The sequence below is a fragment of the Theropithecus gelada genome, chromosome 1 (genome assembly GCF_003255815.1).
Source record: "Theropithecus gelada isolate Dixy chromosome 1, Tgel_1.0, whole genome shotgun sequence".
Classification (NCBI taxonomy): Eukaryota; Metazoa; Chordata; class Mammalia; order Primates; family Cercopithecidae; genus Theropithecus; species Theropithecus gelada.
In genome coordinates this window covers 185,125,410-185,145,044 of record NC_037668.1, presented here as the reverse complement: position 1 = coordinate 185,145,044, position 19,635 = coordinate 185,125,410, and the positions used below count along the sequence as shown (strand labels likewise).

Genomic DNA, 19,635 nt, shown 5'->3' with positions numbered 1-19,635 from the left:
ATTATCAGGACACTCCTAAGTCTAGGTCTGTTTAGTAAACGTTAATTTGTCCTCTTAACCGTAAATATCTAGAAGCTGTGAATAGCTAACTCACTGGGAATGCGGCCCAGCAAGTCCCAGCCTCATTTCCTCACCCTCACACAAGATGGAGTCGCTCTGGTTCGAAGCCTCTGACACAACCTTGGGCCTGTACTGTGACCCAGAGGGTTTGCACTGGATAATCTTTCAAGCTCCTAAATTGCCAAGAGGCCAATCCACTCACAGTTCCCCAGGCTCCGCTCTCCTGTTGCCCTGCCAGACGCCCCTTCCCCACCTTGTGACAGTAACCCCCTCCTTACTCAAGAGGCAGCCCCTCCAGAAAACTTCCTTCCCCTCCTCACCTGCACGGGTACATTGCGCGGCCCTTACTGTTGCTGTGTCTGTCCTGACATCTGGAGGTGCACAACTACCCCATGCTTGACAGCGAAGCCTGTCGGCTGAAGGAAAGATGAACGGGCACTTTCTCTTTGTAGAGATTTCCGGAATCTCCTGAGGCCACTTTTATTGCTTCCCGTCTGTGAAAAACTAGGCTTGGAAATAGGTGAGGCTCGGTCACCCCCTCTGGGTGGAAGGAGAAAGTAAGCTCTGTTGGTTTGGGCCGCGGCTGCAGGGAGTGTCCCTGGCTGCGGCCCCTGGCTGCGACCCCCGCCCTGCGCTGCGGAAAGTGGTCTGCTCGGGAGTCCCCAGGACCCTGAGAACCGGTCCCCACCCAAGGCGGCGGCGGGCAATGCCGGCACCGGGGCAGATGGAATGCGCGGACCGTGTTCCCTCTGGGTTTCCCTCATGCCTCTGGAGAGCGGGAACCATCGACCTTGGTCTCGGAGGAAACGGCTCCGCGGAGCGATGGACGGCCCCACAGAGAGGGCGGCCGGCTCCTCCGGAAAACTTGTCCACACAAAAGGCATTCCTCAGCTTCCACCCCGAAAGGCGAGCCCTGGGTGTAGGGTTACCAGCGGCGCGCGGAGCCCGGCGAGAACGTGGTGCGCCCCCAGCTCCTGCCCGTGCTCCCCGTGCTCCGTGCGCCCCGCGCGCCTCCGCTCTCGCGCCCGCTTTCCCGCGGGGAAGGGGCCACCGCCCTGCGAGGCTGGCGACCGCCCCGTCGTCCCCAAGCTCGGGGCCGCCCCGGACTTCCCTCCCGCGCCTCTGATGGCCGGGGGCACTCGCTCCCTGGGCCGCGGCGCGGGAGAGGCGGCCCCGCTGGGCTCCGGGCGGGGTGGGAGGCCGAGGCCCGGCTCCTCCAGCCCCTCCCGCGGCCCCTCCTCTCCGCGCTCCGCTCCCTCTGCCCGCCGCGGGCCGGGAAGGCGCGGGCTTGGCCGCTCTCCCCTCTACGGCAAAGCCGCGAACGGACAGCCGATGCCACTTCCTTCTCTGCCGGCGCCTTCCCTGCCTGACCCCGCTTCCCCTCCTCTCGCCGGGAGGGAGTGCGGCCCGCGGGGCGCTGCGCCAGCCGGACCCACCCGGGAACCAGGGGCTGCCCGCAGAACCGGGAGCTGGCCCGGCCTCGGCGCCGTCCCGGACCCCCGGTCGGCCGCGCCCCGAGGGGCGAGGCCTGCGGGCCGCACTCCGGCCCCGGATTCGGGGCTGGAAGTCTCTTCCCGAACCCAGCAGCGGGCCTGGGAGGGAGAAGGGGCTGGAGAGGGCCTGGCCTCTCCAAGGGATGGAGGGGACAGAGGCGGCAGCGGCCAAACCCGCGGGCAGCAGCCCCCAGTGAGTATAGAGGAAGCAACGACAGGCGGGGGTGGCGGACCGGCGGGGCGGCGGAGTGGGGAGCCCAGGTCGCCCCGGACACTGGGAAGCAGGCCTCCTACAGGCTCAGAGCTGGAAGGGTCGTGGGGAGGCCTGCCCTTCACGTCCATCTTCGTTTGGCCCCTCTGAGTTAGAGGAAATACATCACAGTGCTTGGGCCACAGAACCAGGCGGCTCCGAGCTGACCCATCTTCCCGAAAGCCCATGCCCAGGGGACTCCAGTGGGAGGGTCTCTTTCTTTAAGGTCTCTGGCGTGCTGTCCCACAGTTCACCCATTAACAATTCTTACTTTAATTTTTTGGAGCCAGGGTCTCGCTCTGTCGCCCAGGCTGGAGTGCAGTGGTGTGATCTTGGCTCACTGCAACCTCTACCTCCCGGGCTCAAGCCCGGCCTCCTCTGGCTTCAGCCTCCCCAAAAACAAAAAGTTCTTTTAACTTTACACAAATTGCTCATATTACATTCTAATCCCCTGTTTTCTGGATTGGACTTTAGAAGAGAAGAAGGAGATGCAAAGAGAAACTTGCTGCATTCTAGATTAACTCAGAGAACAAATTATTTCTGTCCTCCTAAAGATAATCCTTAAACTTTACTGGCTTAAAACTGATGTGACATTTCGCATTATACGTGTATTTTGCTTTATAAAATGTATGCATTCCTGAAAGCTTGTGTATAAATTGAATTGTAATAAACGACTACAGAGGGACTTGCCATTTAAGAGAATTTGTGGTGAATCCTTGGTCAGTGTTATGAAGTGGATAACTCCTAATTTGAAGTTTATACACATACGGATTTTTATGCACAAAGTTTACTTCAAGTAGGGCACATCTAGATGTATGATATTAAAGCTGCATTTTTCTCAGAAGTTAGAATCAACATTAAAATGCTGTGGCACGTAGATATGCATGCAACACCCTGAGTCAAACCCCTGCTCACCTTCATTCCTTGTGAAGGGGTAAACATCAGCCATGCTGCTAAGGATCTGTGCAGCGCTGGCAAGCCACCCAACCTCTGGGGATGGAACATCCTCATTTACGGAATAAGGGGAATAGGGTTAAGTGATCACTACATGTTTTGGAAAAGGCCTGGGCTTGGAATGAGAAGCTTTGGATTCCAAACTGGGCCTCCCCTTAGCACCTCTGTGTTGTAATCTGTGCCTCAATTTCTCCATCTGTAGAAGTATATAACAAAGCCTTTTTTTTTTTGAGACAGAGTCTCGCTCTATCGCCCAGGCTGGAGGGCAGTGGCGGGATCTCGGCTCACTGTAACCTCCGCCTCCTGGATTCAAGTGATTCTCCTGCCTCTGCCTCCCAAGTAGCTGGGACTACAGGTGCCTGCCACCACACCCAGCTAATTTTTTGTATTTTTTACTTATTTTATTTATTTATTTATTTATTTATTTATTTATTTATTTATTTGAGACAGAGTCTCCCTCTGTTGCCCAGGCTGGAGTGCAATGGCGCAATCTTGGCTCGCTGCAACCTCTGCCTCCCGAGTTCAAGCAATTACCCTGCCTCCGCCTCCCGAGTAGCTGGGACTACAGGCGCAAAGCACTCCTGGCCTCGTGATCCACCTGCCTCGGCCTCCCAAAGTGCTGGGATTACAGGTGTGAGCCACCGTGCCTGGCACATTTTTTGTATTTTTGATGGAGGTGAGGTTTCATCATGTTGGCCAGGCTGGTTTCAAACTCCTGACCTCAAGTGATCCACCCGCCTCAGCCTCCCAAAGTGCTGGGATTACAGGTGTGAGCCACCGCGCCTGGCCAATTTTTTGTATTTTTAATGGAGATGGGGTTTCACCATGTTGGCCAGGCTGGTCTCGAATTCCTGACCTCAAGTGACCCACCCACCTCAGCCTCCCAAAGTGTTGGGACTACAGGCGTGAGCCACCGTGCCTGGTCAATAACGCCATTCTGTTAGGGACAGGATTACTGGGGGCAGTGTGCTTGAAAGCACTTGCAGTCCCGCCTGGCATAGAGCAGATGCCTGATCAGCGTTCCTGACTGGTCAAGGTCTCCCTTTGAGCTCAACCCCATACTGTGGTCCTGTGGCTTGGGCATCAAGGGTCAGGGGTGAGGTTGGATGCAGCACCTTCTACCGGAGGTCAGATCCTGCTTGGTGTCTTCCTGATGTCCATCATCCTCATTGGCTCCCCTTGGAGAGGGAAGAGCATGTTGCCTGTTAGCAGATGCGGGTATCCTCCACTGAAACTACCCTTCAGGAAAGCAAGAGGCCAAGGACTGGGAAATCACCCTGGTTTTCACTGTGGTACACATTTGGCATAGGATTAGTTGTCCTCTGAAGCTTCATTTTGCCCATCTGTAAAATGGGGATAGAAAAACTAGAACACTACTCAGACTTGGAAGAAAACATTCAATAATAACTTATTTGCACTCTTCAATGATTTGCATTTTTAAAAAAGCACTTTCACATTATCAATAGCAGGCGTCCCCAACCCCCGGGCCACAAACCAATAGTGGTCCACAGACCATAGCAGTCCATGGCCTATTAGGAACCAGGCCACACAGCAGGAAGTGAGTGGCAGCGAGCAAGTGAGCATTACCACCTGAGCTCTGCCTCCTGTCAGATCAGCGGCGGCATTAGATTTTTATAGGAGCACAAATGTTACTGTGAACCGCGCATGTGAGGGGGCCAGGGTGCAAGCTCCCTATGAGAATCTAATGCCTCATGATGTGAGGTGGAACAGTTTCCTTCCAAAACCATTGCACTCCACCCTGCCCCCGATACGTGGAAAAACTGTCTTCCATGAAACCAGTCCCTCTGGTGCCAAAAAGGTTGGGGACCACTGATCTAGAGGGCATGCCCTGCTCTGTCTCCAGGTTACTTTCATCTGGACAGGACTCAACACCAAGACACTTTGGGGCCCCGGGAGGTTGTGGGGGTTTGTCCTGTGCTGGGTCTCAGGAGCTCTGTCTGTTTTCTCCTCCAGAGGGCCCAAGACAGGGAGTGGAAGAGCCAGCCCCATGGAGGGGACCTCAGCTGTGGAGTTGAGTGGTCTTGAGCCACAAATGGATAATGGACACCCCCCAAGACCCTGGCCTTGCCCTCAGGAAAACAGAACATCCAGCCCGATGGCCCCCCAGCCTCCCAGAGTATGGGGGGTACAGCTCCAAGGCCCCTCTGTGCTGGAATCCAAGGTGAGGGCTTTGAAGGAGAAGATGACAGCAGCCAAACAGGGAGTGAGCCCTTGCTCTGCTTCCCATGAGCGGTCATCCCCCAAGAAACCCAAATGCAGACAAGGCAAGGCAGGGGGAGCCGGGACTTCATCGGAGGGGCCTTTCCTGCCAGGTACTGTGGTGGCTCCTCATACCCAAAACCTGCCTGATGGGCAGCTGGATGGCAGCATCAATGAGGAGGAACCCGCCAGGGATGGGGGCCCCGGGCCTCCCAGGCCGCCTGCCCCTGGGCATGAATACTGCAACAGGGGGAGCCCGTGGCCTCCAGAAGCCGAATGGACGCTGCCTGACCATAAGAGAAGTCCGCTGCTGGGGCCCAGCTCTTTGCAAGAGAGCCCCATCCATGGAGTTACTCCCGGACGGCCTGGGGATCCTGGTCCTTGTAACAAAATCATCCACATTCCCAGCCCGAGGACAAGAAGGTCCTCCCCTTTTCCAGATGGTGTGGTCACAGATGCAGATCTGGATAGCACATCCCTGACCTCTGAGGAGGAATCTGTCCCCGGGACAGCCCTGCTGGGCGAGTGCTGGAGAGCTGGAGACCTGGAGGCTCTGGGCACCAGGAGCAGTGCCTTGTCCCTGTCTGATCGGGTGGAGAGAAACCGCCTGTTGCTGCAGGAGATGCTCAGTGTTTCTGGGCAGAGCCCCCGCAAGGCGGGAACCCCCGCCCGGACTCCGTCCTGGGACACAGCTGCACCAGGTGAAGCTCACTATGGAGGTCCAGGTGGTGGAGGGAGCAGGAGGGAATCCAGAGGGAGGAAAAGGGGAGGAAGGGGTCCCACAGAGGGAATGGGGCAGGAAAGGAGGGAGAGCCTGACAGCTGCCTGTCCGCAGAATCATCAGGATGGCCTCTTATTCTTGGCTCTGACATAGATTCTTTGCAGCCTCACAGGCAGCCTGTCTGCTGAAGCCCCCCATGACCCTGCAGACCAGTGGGAGGCCACCCTGTGTGCTTGGGGTTAGAGGCCAATGATGTCTTCCTTGCGGCTTGGATTCCTTTCCGGAGTGGCTTTTGCCTCTCCCTCCAGTGACATGCCCTCACCCTCAGTGAGGACCCTCTGGTGGGGCAAGCAGACAGGAACCCCTTCCTAAAAGGAGGCTGGGCGTTCTAGCAGCTGGGCTGAGCTCAGACGGTAGCACCAATGGGATGTACAAGTGTCCAGACCCGAGAGGACAGCCTCTTTCCCCTCCTGCCTTCTCATTCCAAAATCTCACAAGCTCATTCATCACCGCATGCCTGAGCCCAGGCATGTGGTCCTCTCAGCATATGGCTGTGTCCACAGCAATCATCGTGACAGGCTCGGCCTCCAATTTTCAGGCAAGGTGTTGGATTTATCTGGGGAGTAAGTTGCTTCTGGAGAAACCCTTCTCCTCAGTGTTCACTACGTGGCAGCTGAGAGCCCTGTTTCTGGCTCTGTCCTGATCTCTGCTTCTGTTCTGGATCCTAGAGCGACCAGTCAGGGATGTGGACTGGGCCTTGGACACCTCCTTGCAGGACTCCGGCCAGAACAGGTAAGAGCTCAGAGCCCACATTATCTCTCCCTCCCTCCTCACCATGGTCCCTCTGTTTACTCAGCATCAGGACAGTAGGAGACGTCCCAAAATGAGAGGGCAGGCAGACTCCTGCACCAGCAGACCAGTGGACACCATCATCCCTGAGACCCTGTAGAAACTGCCAGTAACCCCCACCGCCACATCCCCCAGGCTGGTGCTTCTCTGCTACTTAAGCAAAACCACCAGGGAACAAAGCGCATTGCTAACTCCCCGTTCCATGTCCATGGAGCCATTTCCCTTGCCCAGGCCTCTTTATCTGTAAAGTTGGGGAAATAGCATCTGTCTGGTTCACTTCACAGGACCATTGTGAGGCCGAAGTGAGATCATGGGTGTGAAAATCCTTGGGGAAAATGTACAAAGCCTTACCCCAATTCCGTTCCCAGTCAAGGGGTTGTGCTGGGATCATGTCAAAGATTTCACCTCCTACCTTACCATGCTATCCCGCGGCCTTCGCTCCAGCCCCTCCACCAAATATTTTGGGGAAGCTGGACCCACCGAGGTATAGCAGGGAAAATGGGACTACCTGTCCTTCATGGGCAATGTCCTGAGCCAGGCAGGGTGAGAAGAGTACACTCAAGGGGGGAGTGGGGCCATCTGCAGGCCTGACTGCAGCTGGCGCCTGCACAGAGGTTGAACCCAGCCTCAGTCTTTGCCAGGGTCCTGGTCCACAAGGCTGAGAGGTTTCCCCAGCTGTCTGGTGATGTCAGCCTCTGCGAGGTCTTGTGGTTTCTGCGGAGGGCAGAGGTCGACACAGTTGCTGCACTGGTGTAAGGCAGCTCCTGCACAAATCCCACTCAGAACCGCCCTCTAGAAAGTGTGGACAGACCTCTGTCTTAGTCTATTTGGGCTGCTATAACAAAAAGCCTATACAGGCTGGGCGGCTTACTAACAACAGAAACTTACTGCTCACAGCTCTGGAGGCTGTGAGGTCCAGGATCAAGGCACAAGCAGATTCAGTGTCTGGTGAGGACTGCCTGTGGTTGATTCATAGATGGTGCCTTCTTGCTGTGCCCTCGGGTGGAGGAAGGGGCAAGGCAGCCCTCTGGGGCCTCTTAGAAGGGCACTAATCCCATTCATGAGGGCCGTGCCCCATGACCTACTCACCTCCCAAAGCCCCACCTCCCAACACCCTCACACTGGGGATATGGTTTCAACATAGGAATCTTGGGGAGACACAAACATTGAGTCCATCGCAGTCCCTACCCCCGCACCTGCCTTAACCAAGTAAGGGCAGCCCAGGTTCATGTGATTGGGCTTCTGCTTGCCTAAGGGTCTGATGGAGAGGCGGATGTCTGGCTCCTTCGTCCCTTGCTATTTATGATTTGGAATCACAGCTGCCTCCCCTTCCGCCAGGTATCTCTTCCCCCACCTCCCTGGCTGCTGTTTCCAGGCCCTCCTCTGGTCCCCAGTTGGCCCTGCCACAGTGTTGAGGAGCGTGACTGCAGAAAGGCCCGTGGGCCTCAGCTGGCTCTGCTCCCCTGTCTGCCCCTGTTCAAGTCGCCTTCTGTCTTTTTCCCTCTTTCTGTGCGGAGCCCTGGAGGAGAGGGCTGGGGCAGATGCCCTCTACTGCAGAGGTGGTGCTGCCTCTGCCTGCAGCTGCTCCCACCCCCTGCACACTTCCTCCCTAGATGAGGGAAGGGCCCAGTGGGAAGATACAGCCACTGGGGATTCTGCTCAGTGGTCGCTGCTGAAAGGAGAAGCCAAAGCTCCTGACAGCCTGTTGCATACTAAGGAATAAGGCCCACTCATTTTCAAGGAGGAGACCTCAACCGTGGGGTAAGGAGGGACTTTCCCTTAGTGCTGTGAGGAGATGGTATTTGTGTAGAAGCCTCAGGACTGGGGTCTCTGGGCTGTTGTTTAACCTGCCAGGCCTCTAGCAGCCACGGGCTGCATTTCAGAGTTCAGGCAGGGTGTGCGCACCTGTGTACTGTATGGTGTGTGCCTGTGTGTGTGGAGAGAGAGAAAAGGTCTCTTAGCGAGTTTTAGGACCCTGTTCAAAGAGTGTTAACAAAATGTTCCCTTAGAGTGCCCGGCAATCAGGGCACAGAGTGTTGTGGGGAAACACACCTTGTTTGGGAGTCATTCCGAGTACCCTGCTGGCCTCACTTGGCGCTCTGCAGTGAGGTCCCTGCTGAGTAGATGCCCAGGCTGAAGGGCCATGTCTTGAAGCCCCTCAGATAGGGTTCCCTGCCTGGCTCTATCCCAGCGTCTCCTGGGCAGACATTAAAGGTGGTCCCCAAGACCATGCAGTGCTCCCTCTCTCCCGGAGCAGGATGGAGTGATTGATGTTACTTCTGCATCAACGAACTTCCCAAGAGACCTCTGGAGTAAGGCAAGCTTCCCTCAGCTCTATGCCCCGGGAGTGCCACTCGAGGCCAGGGTTCTGGGGCTTACTGTCTGTTCTAAGGGGCTTAGGACCTTGGGCAGAGAATGCTGAGGCTGTGGCAGACCATTTGATGGCCACCCCGAAGGGGGCCCCAGGATATCAGTCACGACATGCTCTGGCAGGAGGAAAGCACAGGACCTCACTCATGAGGTCATGAGCCCCTTGGATCTTCTGAGGGTTTGAGGTCCTGCTTCACATTCAGTCAAGTGTTGCAATCAGATAATCATTACAACCAAGTTAACCCGGCATGCATCTGATGGTGTCCATAATGGTTACTGCTCTGCAGGCAATGGGACAAGGAGCTCATGATGTGACAGTGACAGCAGAGCTCAACACAGCAGGCAGGCTGGGGGCAGGCTGGGGCTGGCCTGGCTTGTGAAGGGCAGTCACTAGGAGTCAGCCTGGGTGGCAAGCACTCAGGACCTTAGAGGCTAAGGGTCAGATGCGGAGGAGACCCCTGACCGCCAACCCCAAGTTTGTGCCCCCTCTAATGAGGGGCAAAAGAAGGCTCAGTTGCGGAAGACGGGAGCCTCCCAGTGGCAGGCAAAAGCCCATGCCAGTAGCTGCCATTTTTGAGCTCTTCCGTGGCAAGAGCTATGCTAAGTGCTGTTCCTTCTTTCCCATTATATCCTAATAACAAATTGTATTTATTGTTCCTGTTTCACTGACAGAGAGACCTCTCTGGGGGGAGTTAAGTGACTTGCCCAGGATCCTCCAGCTGCCAAGTATTGGAGCTAGGATTCGCACTCAGGGCTGCTGGCCCCAAGGGCTGCACTCTCACCATCGTGCGGCACGCCACAAGCCGCCCTGTCCCTGCTCCCACAGACCACGCCTTGGGCTAGGGATCTGGGGGTCTCCTTCCCCTCCCAGCCTGCTCTGTTCTCAGTGTGGGCAAAGAAGGGCAGGTGATGGACTCCATGGGATACGCTTATTTTTCTCCTAGGTCACTACTGGATGATTCAGGAAATGGGGTTTGGATTTTGGGAGAGAGGATGAGGTGAGAGGTTGGGCCTCACAGAGGGCAAAGGGGATCTGTGCCTGGAAGGACTCATAAGAGAGAAGTGGGAGGACATTGAAATGGGGGGCGCCATGCTCTCACTGTCTCTGTACCAGCTCTGGCCCCTTCCCTTCCTTGAGCCTCTGAGAGACATACTGGGATCGCAGATTACCTTAGGATCCCAGTAACCCAGTGCAAGTGAAAGGGTGTGACAGTGAGGAGCACAGCAATCAGGGCAATGCTGGCTCCAGACCCCGCACCAAATCCACTTCGGAGGCTCAGGAGCCCACGCCAGGGCGGCCGGCCCTAGGCCCTTGGCCTCCTCGGCCATCTCCATGGAGGCAGTGCTGCTGCGTGGCCCAGGTCACGCAAATCAGAACCTTCTGTGTGTGCGTGTGATTTAGGAGGCCCCAGGTCCTCAGTGTGTCTGCAGGGCCTTTAGTTACTGGTCGCTGTGGGGAGAAGGGAGCAGAGGTCTCCGTTTTGTTTTATGTGTGCCCTAGTGATCAGGGAAGCGCAGGGAACATCCTAGGTTATTTTCCCCTCGTTCATGTGGTGGAGTCGTGCCTCTGTGGGGATCCACAAGCCCAGTCCCCGGTGTACACACCCTTCAGGGAACCCCTGTGAGTGATCGTTGGACCAAAACACTTCACACGCCACGGGGGGGCAGGGGAGGGGGAAGGAGAGGGGAGGGTGGGTCCCGATCTTCAGGCCCCTGCTGGGATTCCTGGGGGGTCAAAACTCCCTCCCCTGAAGCAGTTTCTAGACTCTAAGTTAAAGACAGGCAGCCCTAAAGAATTTCAGGGGCTTGGCCTGTGGTTTAAGTGGTCAGGCCCACAGCTGTGAGAAAAATCTCAGGCTTTTAAAGCTTAATATGTTAATTAGCATTTTTGGAAACTGAGATGGGAAAAAACAAAATGTTTTTCCTACTTTCACACACTCGACACAGCGCAGAGCGCTTCGCCTCGAGCCGCCAGAGCGTGCGCAGGTGTTTCCCGCACGCCAAGCAACGCTCTGGCCGACCCAGCTGGCTACCCTCTGATTCCACCCAGTTCCGACGCTGTCTGCCTGCAGATAGGATCGGGCCCCACAGGTTGAGGGCTCGGTTCCACAGGACTGCGCCCACTGCAGATGCCAATCGCAAGTCCCAGGTTGTGACCTGCATTTCGGACCAACTAGCTATAAATCGGGGTTCCCACTGTGCCTTCCTTGGGTTTAATTTTATAGGACGGCTCACAGAATGCAGGGAAACACTTGACTTGCATTTACCTATTTCTTATGAAGAATGTTACAAAAGACACGAACAGCCACGTGAGGACAGACATGGGGCAAGGTACAGGAGATGGGACACCACCCCCTAGAAACCCTCACAAGCCCAGCTGTCCCGAAGCTCTCCTGCCAGTGCTTTCGGTGTTTGTGGAGGCCTCATTATGTAGGCATGATTGATTACATCATTGGCCACTGGGAGTCAGCTCAAACTTCAGCCCCTCTCCCCTGCCAGAGGTTAGGGGGTGGGACTGAATGTTCCAACCCTCAAAATGATTGGTCTTTCTGGTGACCAGCCCACATCCCGAAGCTATCTAGGGACGCTCAGCCACCAGCCGTCTCATTACCATACAAAAGACACTCTGATCATTCCTGAGATTCCAAGGGTTTAGGAGCTGTGTGCCAGGCGCCAAGAGCAGGGATCAAATCCATATTTATTAGATCACAGAAGCACAGAGCTCCCCTGCGAGCCAGCCACTGGGTGTGATCCAGAACAATTTCACATGGAACTGGTCACTTTTGCTCTCACTGTGCCCTGCACCGGCTGCAGCCATAGCTGGCACTGGTGTATCTCCTCCCTGAGCTCCTGGGGCAAGAACTGTGCTGTTGTTGTCTCCGGGACCCAGTGCCTGCAAGTGTGTGCAGGGAAAAGGCTCTCAGAAATGTCTGACAGAGGCACGTAGTACAGAGTGTGAGTGAGGGCTCAGCAAGGAGGCATGGGGAGTCCCGGCTGAGTGCTGGAGAAGAGACACTCTGGCACCACCCCAGCATGCCCAGGGCTATAGAGGTGCCTGAGAACACCCCAGGGCATGGGTGTAACCAAGAACGGCTGAGCCCCTGCCTGTCCTTACCACCCCCAGCTCCCATCCCACCCCACTGATACACACGCACAAAGGAAAGCCCCCTTACCACTCCCAGTCCCACCGAGACTAAAGCAAAAGAAAAAATTAAATGTAACCCCCCAACAATGTTTTCGGATACTTAACACGCTCCCAGTGTCTGACCCTGGGTGGAGAAGGAAGCCCTACCACAAACCCAGTGCCACCTGGAGCCTCCAGATACCCTGTCCCATGCTGCGTCATTGCCACACCCACATACACACCACACATGAAAAATCTCATGATGGTCCCAATCTTGACCAATCAAGGAGCTCAAGAAAGTCCATTTACCCAAGGCCATTCAACTTGTGGGAGCTCATATGAAATTCTAGGAAAGGAAACCCTCTCCCCTGCCCACCAGAGTTAAACAGGCCACTGGTCCCCCATCTGAGGGCATCTCAGATACCCGCCTCCTCTGTGGCCACCCAGGTCCCACACCTGAGGCCAGGAGGTTCTCACCAAAGGGGCAGCCTGAAGCCTCCTTCTGGGGCTCAGCAGGGAATCTGTTCATCTTCCAGAAGGCAGGAACAGGGTGGTTCTGCTGTCCTCGGAAGTCGGCGCCTTAGGTGCACACCGCAGGCCTCCACGCAGATCCTCTCGAAGGTCTTGCAGGAGGTGGGTTCTCCCAGCTGCCGTTCCTAAGGACTCCCACTCCTCCTTCTCCACTGACAGGAGGGCCTATTGCCTGTCTGGGAGTCAGCTTTCCTCCACGACCAGCCGGCCACCTCCTGTTTTCTATCCTATGGAAGCCACCTTTTCTATGGAGCCCTGTCAAAGGCTTTTCAAAGTCCAGAGCAAAGCCACCAGGCCCCCTCCAGCTACAAGATGGTGTTTGTCACTTCAAATATGCCTTCTCCTTGCTGATGACAAGGTGATCTCTTTGCAGGTGACTTTAGTACATGTTCGGGGATTCCATCCTTTGCTTAGTAAGGGGGTGAGAGTAATTTCACAAAACAATGGTGCTAATGATAAAATAATGATAATAAATGCTAACATTTACAGACTCTTACCAAGAGCCCAGCTCTGAGCTCATCTCTTTTAAAGGAGCCACTCTCACTTATCTTAACAACTGGGCCCTTATTTAGCAGATAGGGAAACTGAGGCTGAACTCCTAAGTAACCTGCCAGGGTGACACAGCTAGGAAGTGGCTGTCCAGGGTAGAACCCCAGGCAGGCTGCCCCCAAGCCACACACTTCCCCGCCACTCTAGGCTGTGTCCTGTCCATGTCCTGCAGACCTGGGAAGAAGGGACTGGTGCAACCAAGCTGACAGTCTGAGGCTAGGTCCCTGCCCTCATGGAGCACATGACATAGGACCAGTTCCAGGTGCACCTTTTCCACTTCCCCTCATTCAGAAAATTGCACACAGAATCACAGTAGGAGAGCTCTATCCATGGTCATCAGAAAGCTTTCAAATACACAAACATGGAACAAATGCTAAGTAGAAAAGTTTCTCTATGTTCTGTACGCTCCATATTCTCCCTCTACTGGGTGCATCCTGGAACCTGGGAAGCGGCAGATCCCTGTATATTCCCAATGATTTCTCCATCCATGTACCTGAGTTGAAAGGGTTGAACACAGACTCGCTGAGCTTATTATTTTAATCCAGGATTTTGATGGCTGCAGAAGAAGGCCACTCTGTCCCCTTGACCTCCTTGGCTAGGAGAGCAATGGTGGTTCTCCTGCCCCAGCTGGCTGGAGGGAGAGCAAAGCCATAGCTAAGCCTGTCCCTCCACCAGGAAACTGGCCGAGACGGGAGTACCCAGAGCAGGAGGGGACCGCACGCCGCCCTTTGTCCTTGTGAACCAGTGGAGGACACAGGTGGCTGGAGGGGTGGGGGAAGGGCCAGCATACGCTAATGGAACTCTAGTTTTCCTCAACAATGAGCTCTTTACAGGCTCTGCCACTTGGTGGGGGCCAAACATCTGTTGTGGGACCTCCCCCAAGGGGGGAACCTCAAAATCCCATACCCCACCTTATGGCATATCAGACTATGTGGCCAAAGATCTGGGCTCACAGGGTAGCAATGTGAATCCTCTCCCCTCTCCAGTCCCCACTGCTTGCAGCTGGGGAAACTGAGGCCCAGGGAGGAAAAGCACTCAGCCACTTTATTCCTATGCTCCATCCTCTGAGCTAATAAGCTCCAGAAGTGCAGGCTTTCAAGAGAGTGGCAAAAGCTGTCTATTCTTAGGTGGGAACTGCCTTTGCCTGGCCATGGCACTGACCACCCCAGCCCTTCTAGGAATTTTCCAGAGCAACTGTGGGAGCTGAAGGTGGGCAGTGAGACGGGACAGACTCAGCACCCACCCCATTTCTCCTGCTTACTCCCTGCCTCAGAGGAAGACCACCTTCTCTCCACAGGGCTGGTCAGGCCCCCGCTTCCCCAGGGTGCACAGTGACCTTGGCTGCAGGCTGTGAAGGTGACTGCCACTCCTCTGTGCTCAGTGTGGTACTGCATGGATGCCTCCAGGCGCCTAAAAAGCCCTGCTTTTCTAATCAGTGGAGAACCAGCTTGTCTGCCAGGAACTGAAGCAAGACAGCTGATGAGAGAAAAAAAAAAGTAACAGCTCCAAGAGGAGGGAGCAGAAAGGAAATAGCAAAGCTGGAAAATGGCTTAAAAACCTGGGGGCAAGGCTGATCCTGGCAGCATCTGGCCAGCTGCCTGGGCGCCCTCCTGCCTGCCCACCAAGTCTTGTGACAAATGCCCTCCGACAGCCGTGGAACCACAGCTGTCACCGGAAGGCTCCGAGTGTGCGGGCTGGCAGCCAGAGGCCCACGGCTGCAGGGGCGCCTCTCCGGGCTGGTAACCTCATTATCTCTGCTGTTGGAGCAAGAGCCCCAGGGAGCACAGCTGCTCTCAGCCACCTTGGAGGAGCTGTCTGCTCGGGAAGCTGTGCAGAGGGAGGCCTCTCCTGCCAAAGCAGGCTTCATGGGGCAGCGGGCCTGGAGATTCGCTTTCACATCACTCCAGTAAAGCCCTCCTTGTTCCAAAGCCATGCCTGGGCCCTGCCAGGGTTCACAGGCACAGATGGTGCCTTTCTTCTAGCAGTCTCCTCCTGCTCCCCAGCGGCCTCAAAGCAGGGTTCGATGCAAATAGTGAGAAGAAAAAGAAAAGGAAACAAGAAAAGAAATCAGAGTTTGTCCAAGGATGTCCAAGGAAGCCCTCCTTGGAGGCTTCAGAGCTGTGCCATTTCCATTCACATCTCTGTCATCCAAGAAAACTGCCTGGGCCCTTCCCCTAGTCAGGACCAGGCCCCTTTTTCATGTGGAATACGGGGGGGGTGAGGGGCTGCAGGTCTGAGATCAGGACCTGCTGGAGCCCTGTGGACCCTCACTGTTGAGGACAGCCCAGCATATGTGACGGTGAGGACAGGGGCAGCCAGTGGGGATGATGAAGTTACCCCGAAGAGCGTGTCTGCCCCCAGCCACAAACATCCTCTGCCTGCCCTGAGACCCAAGGCGGGAGGGGACAGAGGGTGCGGAACGACGCTGGAGGCAGTGGGCTGGCTGTTGTGTGCTCTGCTCAGCTTGCAATTGAGGTTCGACCTTGAACAATGTGCCAGTGTTCCTCTCTGCTCTGGACACCCTCATCTGTCAAGTGGAGAGAACACCTGCCCTCGGCCAGCCTGGCTGCGGAGAGCAAGCTCCGTGGAGAACGACGGCTTGTCAGTGGGAGATTGTGGGTTGCTGTTATAGCTGTAACCCAGCGCAGGCTGTGTGTCAGTGGCTGAGAGACAGCTTTGAAAAAGGACTGCTGTCATTTTCTGCAACTCTGGACTGGCCAGGGAGGCAGCACATCTGGTAGGGGGTGGGGGCTAGTGGAGGACCCTTATTATTACGAAAATCAAGCCATTTGCTGACTTGGTTTGGGTCCAGCTTAATGTCTCTCAGCCCTGAGCCTGTGAGCCCTGAGCTGGTGCCTAATGGTTTTGGATTGGGACTAAGGCAAGAAAACACCAGGATTTATAAAAATGCCATTCCCCCAAAGGGCCCAATCTATGCTGGACAGAGCCCTGATTCTTTGCATCTGCAGGGGGAACTAGTGTGGTGCTGTGTGTGGGTGCAGAGAGACAGAAGGAGAGAGAGGTGATGCGTGGAGAGACCATCTGTCTGGGCACAGGCCCAGCCCAACAACCCCAAGCCCTTTCTCCCTCCTCCTCCCAGATAGCTCCTGCTGTCTGCCTGGGGAAGGAACAATAGAATAATCTGGAGACTCTCCCACCCTTTCTAGATTCTCTTGAGGTCTCTGCCTCCAGTGCCTGAGCAGATGTCCAAGGCCAGGCTGGCTCCCCAGCCCCCATCCAGAGCCACGCAGGGCCATTTTCCAGCCCCAGGCCCCAGGCCCCCAGGCTGGGTTCCCTGTGCGTGGGTGCTCGAGGAGGAAGGCTGCACATGCAGCGCTTTTTCTGGCAGAGCCAGTGCTTAACACTGCTAAAGCCCTCCTAATCCGCATTATTTTCTTCTAATCCCTCCCTCTCCACCCTGGCCTGTGTGCCACCCTGCAGGACCGTTGGTCCCAAGCCGGAGCCTGTGCTGAGCCCCAGGCATGAGGAAGCCACGCATCTGCTGCAGCGTGCCCGCATGAAGGCCAGGACCCGGCCCCTCCGTGCCAGCCATGACATCGTGCCCACCATTACCCAGGGCAGCCGGTGAGTGGGACCTGGGCCAGGCTAGCCTGGGAGGGCCATAGCAGGGAAGAGTCAGCAGTGGGAAGAAGTAGGATCTAGCCAAATGCCGCTGCTCACTCCTTGTGCGTGTGTGTGTTTTCCATATAAGGCTCTTGCTTTGATCATTTAGTCAGTCAACACACCTTTCCTGAGGGCCTGCAGTCGGGCACTGAGATACAAAGATGAATGAAACATGATCTGGATCCCTAGGGGGATGGAGGTCACAGTCTCCAGGGAGAGAGGCAAAGAGATATTCAATTCTGTGGACTGTGGTGTAAGAGAGGAAAAATGTGTGTGCTGAGCTGGAAACTGTTAACTCCACCTGGAAAGGACAGGTGAGGCTCTTGAGAGAAGGTGACTTCTCAGCTGAGGCTTGACGGAGGTGTAGATATGCACTGGGTAGATGAGAGAGGCAAGGGTAAGCGTCCTGGGGATGGAAACTGAGCAGAAGTGCTGTGCTCAGGAATTCAGCCAGGCTAGAGGGTAAGGATGTGCAGGCTGTGGCGTGAAGGCTGGAGGGCTCATTTGGGCCAGTCATGGAGGCCTCCAGGCCTGCAGAACAGCTGGACAACTGGATGTCTGCTGCAATATCTGGGAGCCGCTGGAGGACTCTGGGCAGGGGGCAGCACGATCACACCTCAGTGATGCCTTTCTAGCTGCCGAGATGTGTTGAATCTGGGAGACTGGTGCGCGGAGGAGGATGCTGCCATGGCCATGCTGAGCGGTACAGAGAGGAGAGTCTGGAGACCTCACACAGACCTCAAGCACCAGAAGCAAGCAGGCTTAGTGAGGCGACAAAGGAGCGCAGCACCTAGAGCCAGACCACGCGGGCTTGACTTCTGGTTCTGGCACTTAGCTGGGTGCCTCTGCGGAAGTCTCTGTGCCTCAGTTTCCTCACCCACGAAATGGGAATTGTAATAGTGCCTGTCTTACAGGGTCTGTGGGGCAATGTGAGCTAACACACATGAAGTTTAGAACAGCACCCGCCACGCAAAAACTGTGAGCTCTAACCACTTCTCATTTAGTTGCAGGGGTGTGGGCGGTGTGAGAAGGGAGGAATCTGGAATGAGCCCAGGGTTCTGACTCGGTGTCTGCGTGTTTGGTGGGGGCGAGGCCTCAGTGCAGGGTCAGGCATTGGAGGGAGAGGTGCTCCCAGAACATCCACTGGAAATGAGCACCAGGCAGTTGGATACAGGATCTTTAGAGGAGGAGAGATCAGAACTGAAGATTTGGACGTCATCCCTGATTTCATAATGCTACAGCCATGGTAAGGGTGAGCTTGTCAGGAGTGAAGAGGTAGGAAAACAACAAGGTTAAGGACATTCAGACCAGCACATCACACACATGACTGCCCCCTGAGCAACACGCTGCATCCCCATCTTCCTGCCTATGGTACACCTTGAAGAATCACTTACACGTGGACTTCACCACCACACAGAGCTGTCTTCCAGTCATGCACCTGGGCCTGAGATGAGGCTGCCAGGCTATGCCAGGTCTCACCAGGCCCAAGCAGGACCACTTCTGCAGCTAGCAAAGTCTGTGGCTTCATTGGCGTGGCGGACATGCTGCATCTGCCTGTTTGAATCACCACGTGGCACTGGAGGGAGCAGGCGTTCTTAGGGAGCAGGGATCTTGGTGGAACTGGACCATCTGCTCTTTGATGGAGGGTGCCGAACTGCTCATTAAAGGCTAAGGACCTTTATGGAATCACTGAGATGACTCCTTCATGAGCAGAGGTCGTTGTGACCCTTAGAAGAGAGGCTCAGAAGACCCTAAACCCTGGCAAGGGATGCCAAACAGACTACCCTTGTATTTCCACATTTTGGGCCTTGCCTCTCTCTCTAGATGGAGGGTACTCGTTAGGAATGGGTATGGTTGGCCGGGTGCGGTGGCTCACGCCTGTAATCCCACCACTTTGGGAGGCCAAGGCGGGCAGATCACAAGGTCAGGAGATTGAGATCATCCTGGCTAACGCAGTGAAACCCTGTCTCTACTAAAAATACAAAAAATTAGCTGGGCGTGATGGTGGGCTCCTGTAGTCCCAGCTACTCGGGAGGCTGAGGCAGGAGAATCATTTGAACCTGGGAGGCGGAGGTTGCAGTGAGCCGAGATCACACCACTGCACTTTAGTGTGGGCGACAGAGTGAGACTCTGTCTCAAAAAAAAAAAAAAAAAAAAAAAAAGAACGGGCATGGCTTCTTCAGGGCATCCTAACTATTCTTCTTCTTCACATACATATGGTGAGAAACCTTAGACTTCCAAGCAACTCTCCTGTTGTGCTTTGTAGAGGCATTTAGGTTAGGTCGGATAGCCTCAAAATAGTCAAGACTATCTACAAAACAGATTGCATTGTGTAAAGGTCCTCTTGGACACTTCTTCCTCAGATCACTTTAACAGCTCAGAACAACCCCAATCACTAACTTTAAAGTAGGCTCCCTTTTGCAGGCTGTCTCCAGGCCATAGAAACGCTATAGAATTGCAAGGTGACCCACTTTAGCAGCTGCCGTGTCCAGAAAAGAATTACTATGACTTGGCAGCGCTGGCGAATCCTCAGAGGGTATAGCTGAAAAATCAACGCCAGATGGCTTGCTGCAGATGCTTCTAAAGGTTATGCTCCGTCAGATCACCCTGGAGGGCCATGCTGAGTTAACATGGCAATGACACACAGGCCCCAGGTCTCAGTTAGATGCAGGAGGCCCCATCCCTAGCCCAGATGCATCACTTCTAAAGAGCCGCTTGGTGAAAGGTGATGGAAGAGGAGGGGCAGGCAGAGCTGTCTCAGAGGGCCTTCTTTACCCTAGGTCTGGCTAGAGGCAGCTGGGGCAAGCCTGAACAGACAGGGATTCCAGGAGGTGAAGAGGTAGCAGCAGCTGCATTTTTCTGGAAATAAATTAATACAGAAATGGAGCAG

At 55.2% G+C, this 19,635-nt stretch overlaps 1 protein-coding gene across 1 annotated transcript in view; it reads left to right on the top strand.

Moving 5' to 3' along the window:
* The first annotated feature begins 1,342 nt into the window (after positions 1 to 1,342).
* KIAA1614 (KIAA1614 ortholog) overlaps positions 1,343 to 19,635 on the top strand; it is a 35,855-nt gene continuing 17,562 nt past the window's right edge. The window contains exons 1-4 of the mRNA XM_025377407.1: positions 1,343 to 1,746; positions 4,732 to 5,678; positions 6,427 to 6,490; positions 16,563 to 16,706. Coding sequence (XP_025233192.1) covers positions 1,697 to 1,746; positions 4,732 to 5,678; positions 6,427 to 6,490; positions 16,563 to 16,706 — 1,205 coding nt within the window. The 5' untranslated portion in view covers positions 1,343 to 1,696. The remainder of the gene's footprint in view (positions 1,747 to 4,731; positions 5,679 to 6,426; positions 6,491 to 16,562; positions 16,707 to 19,635) is intronic.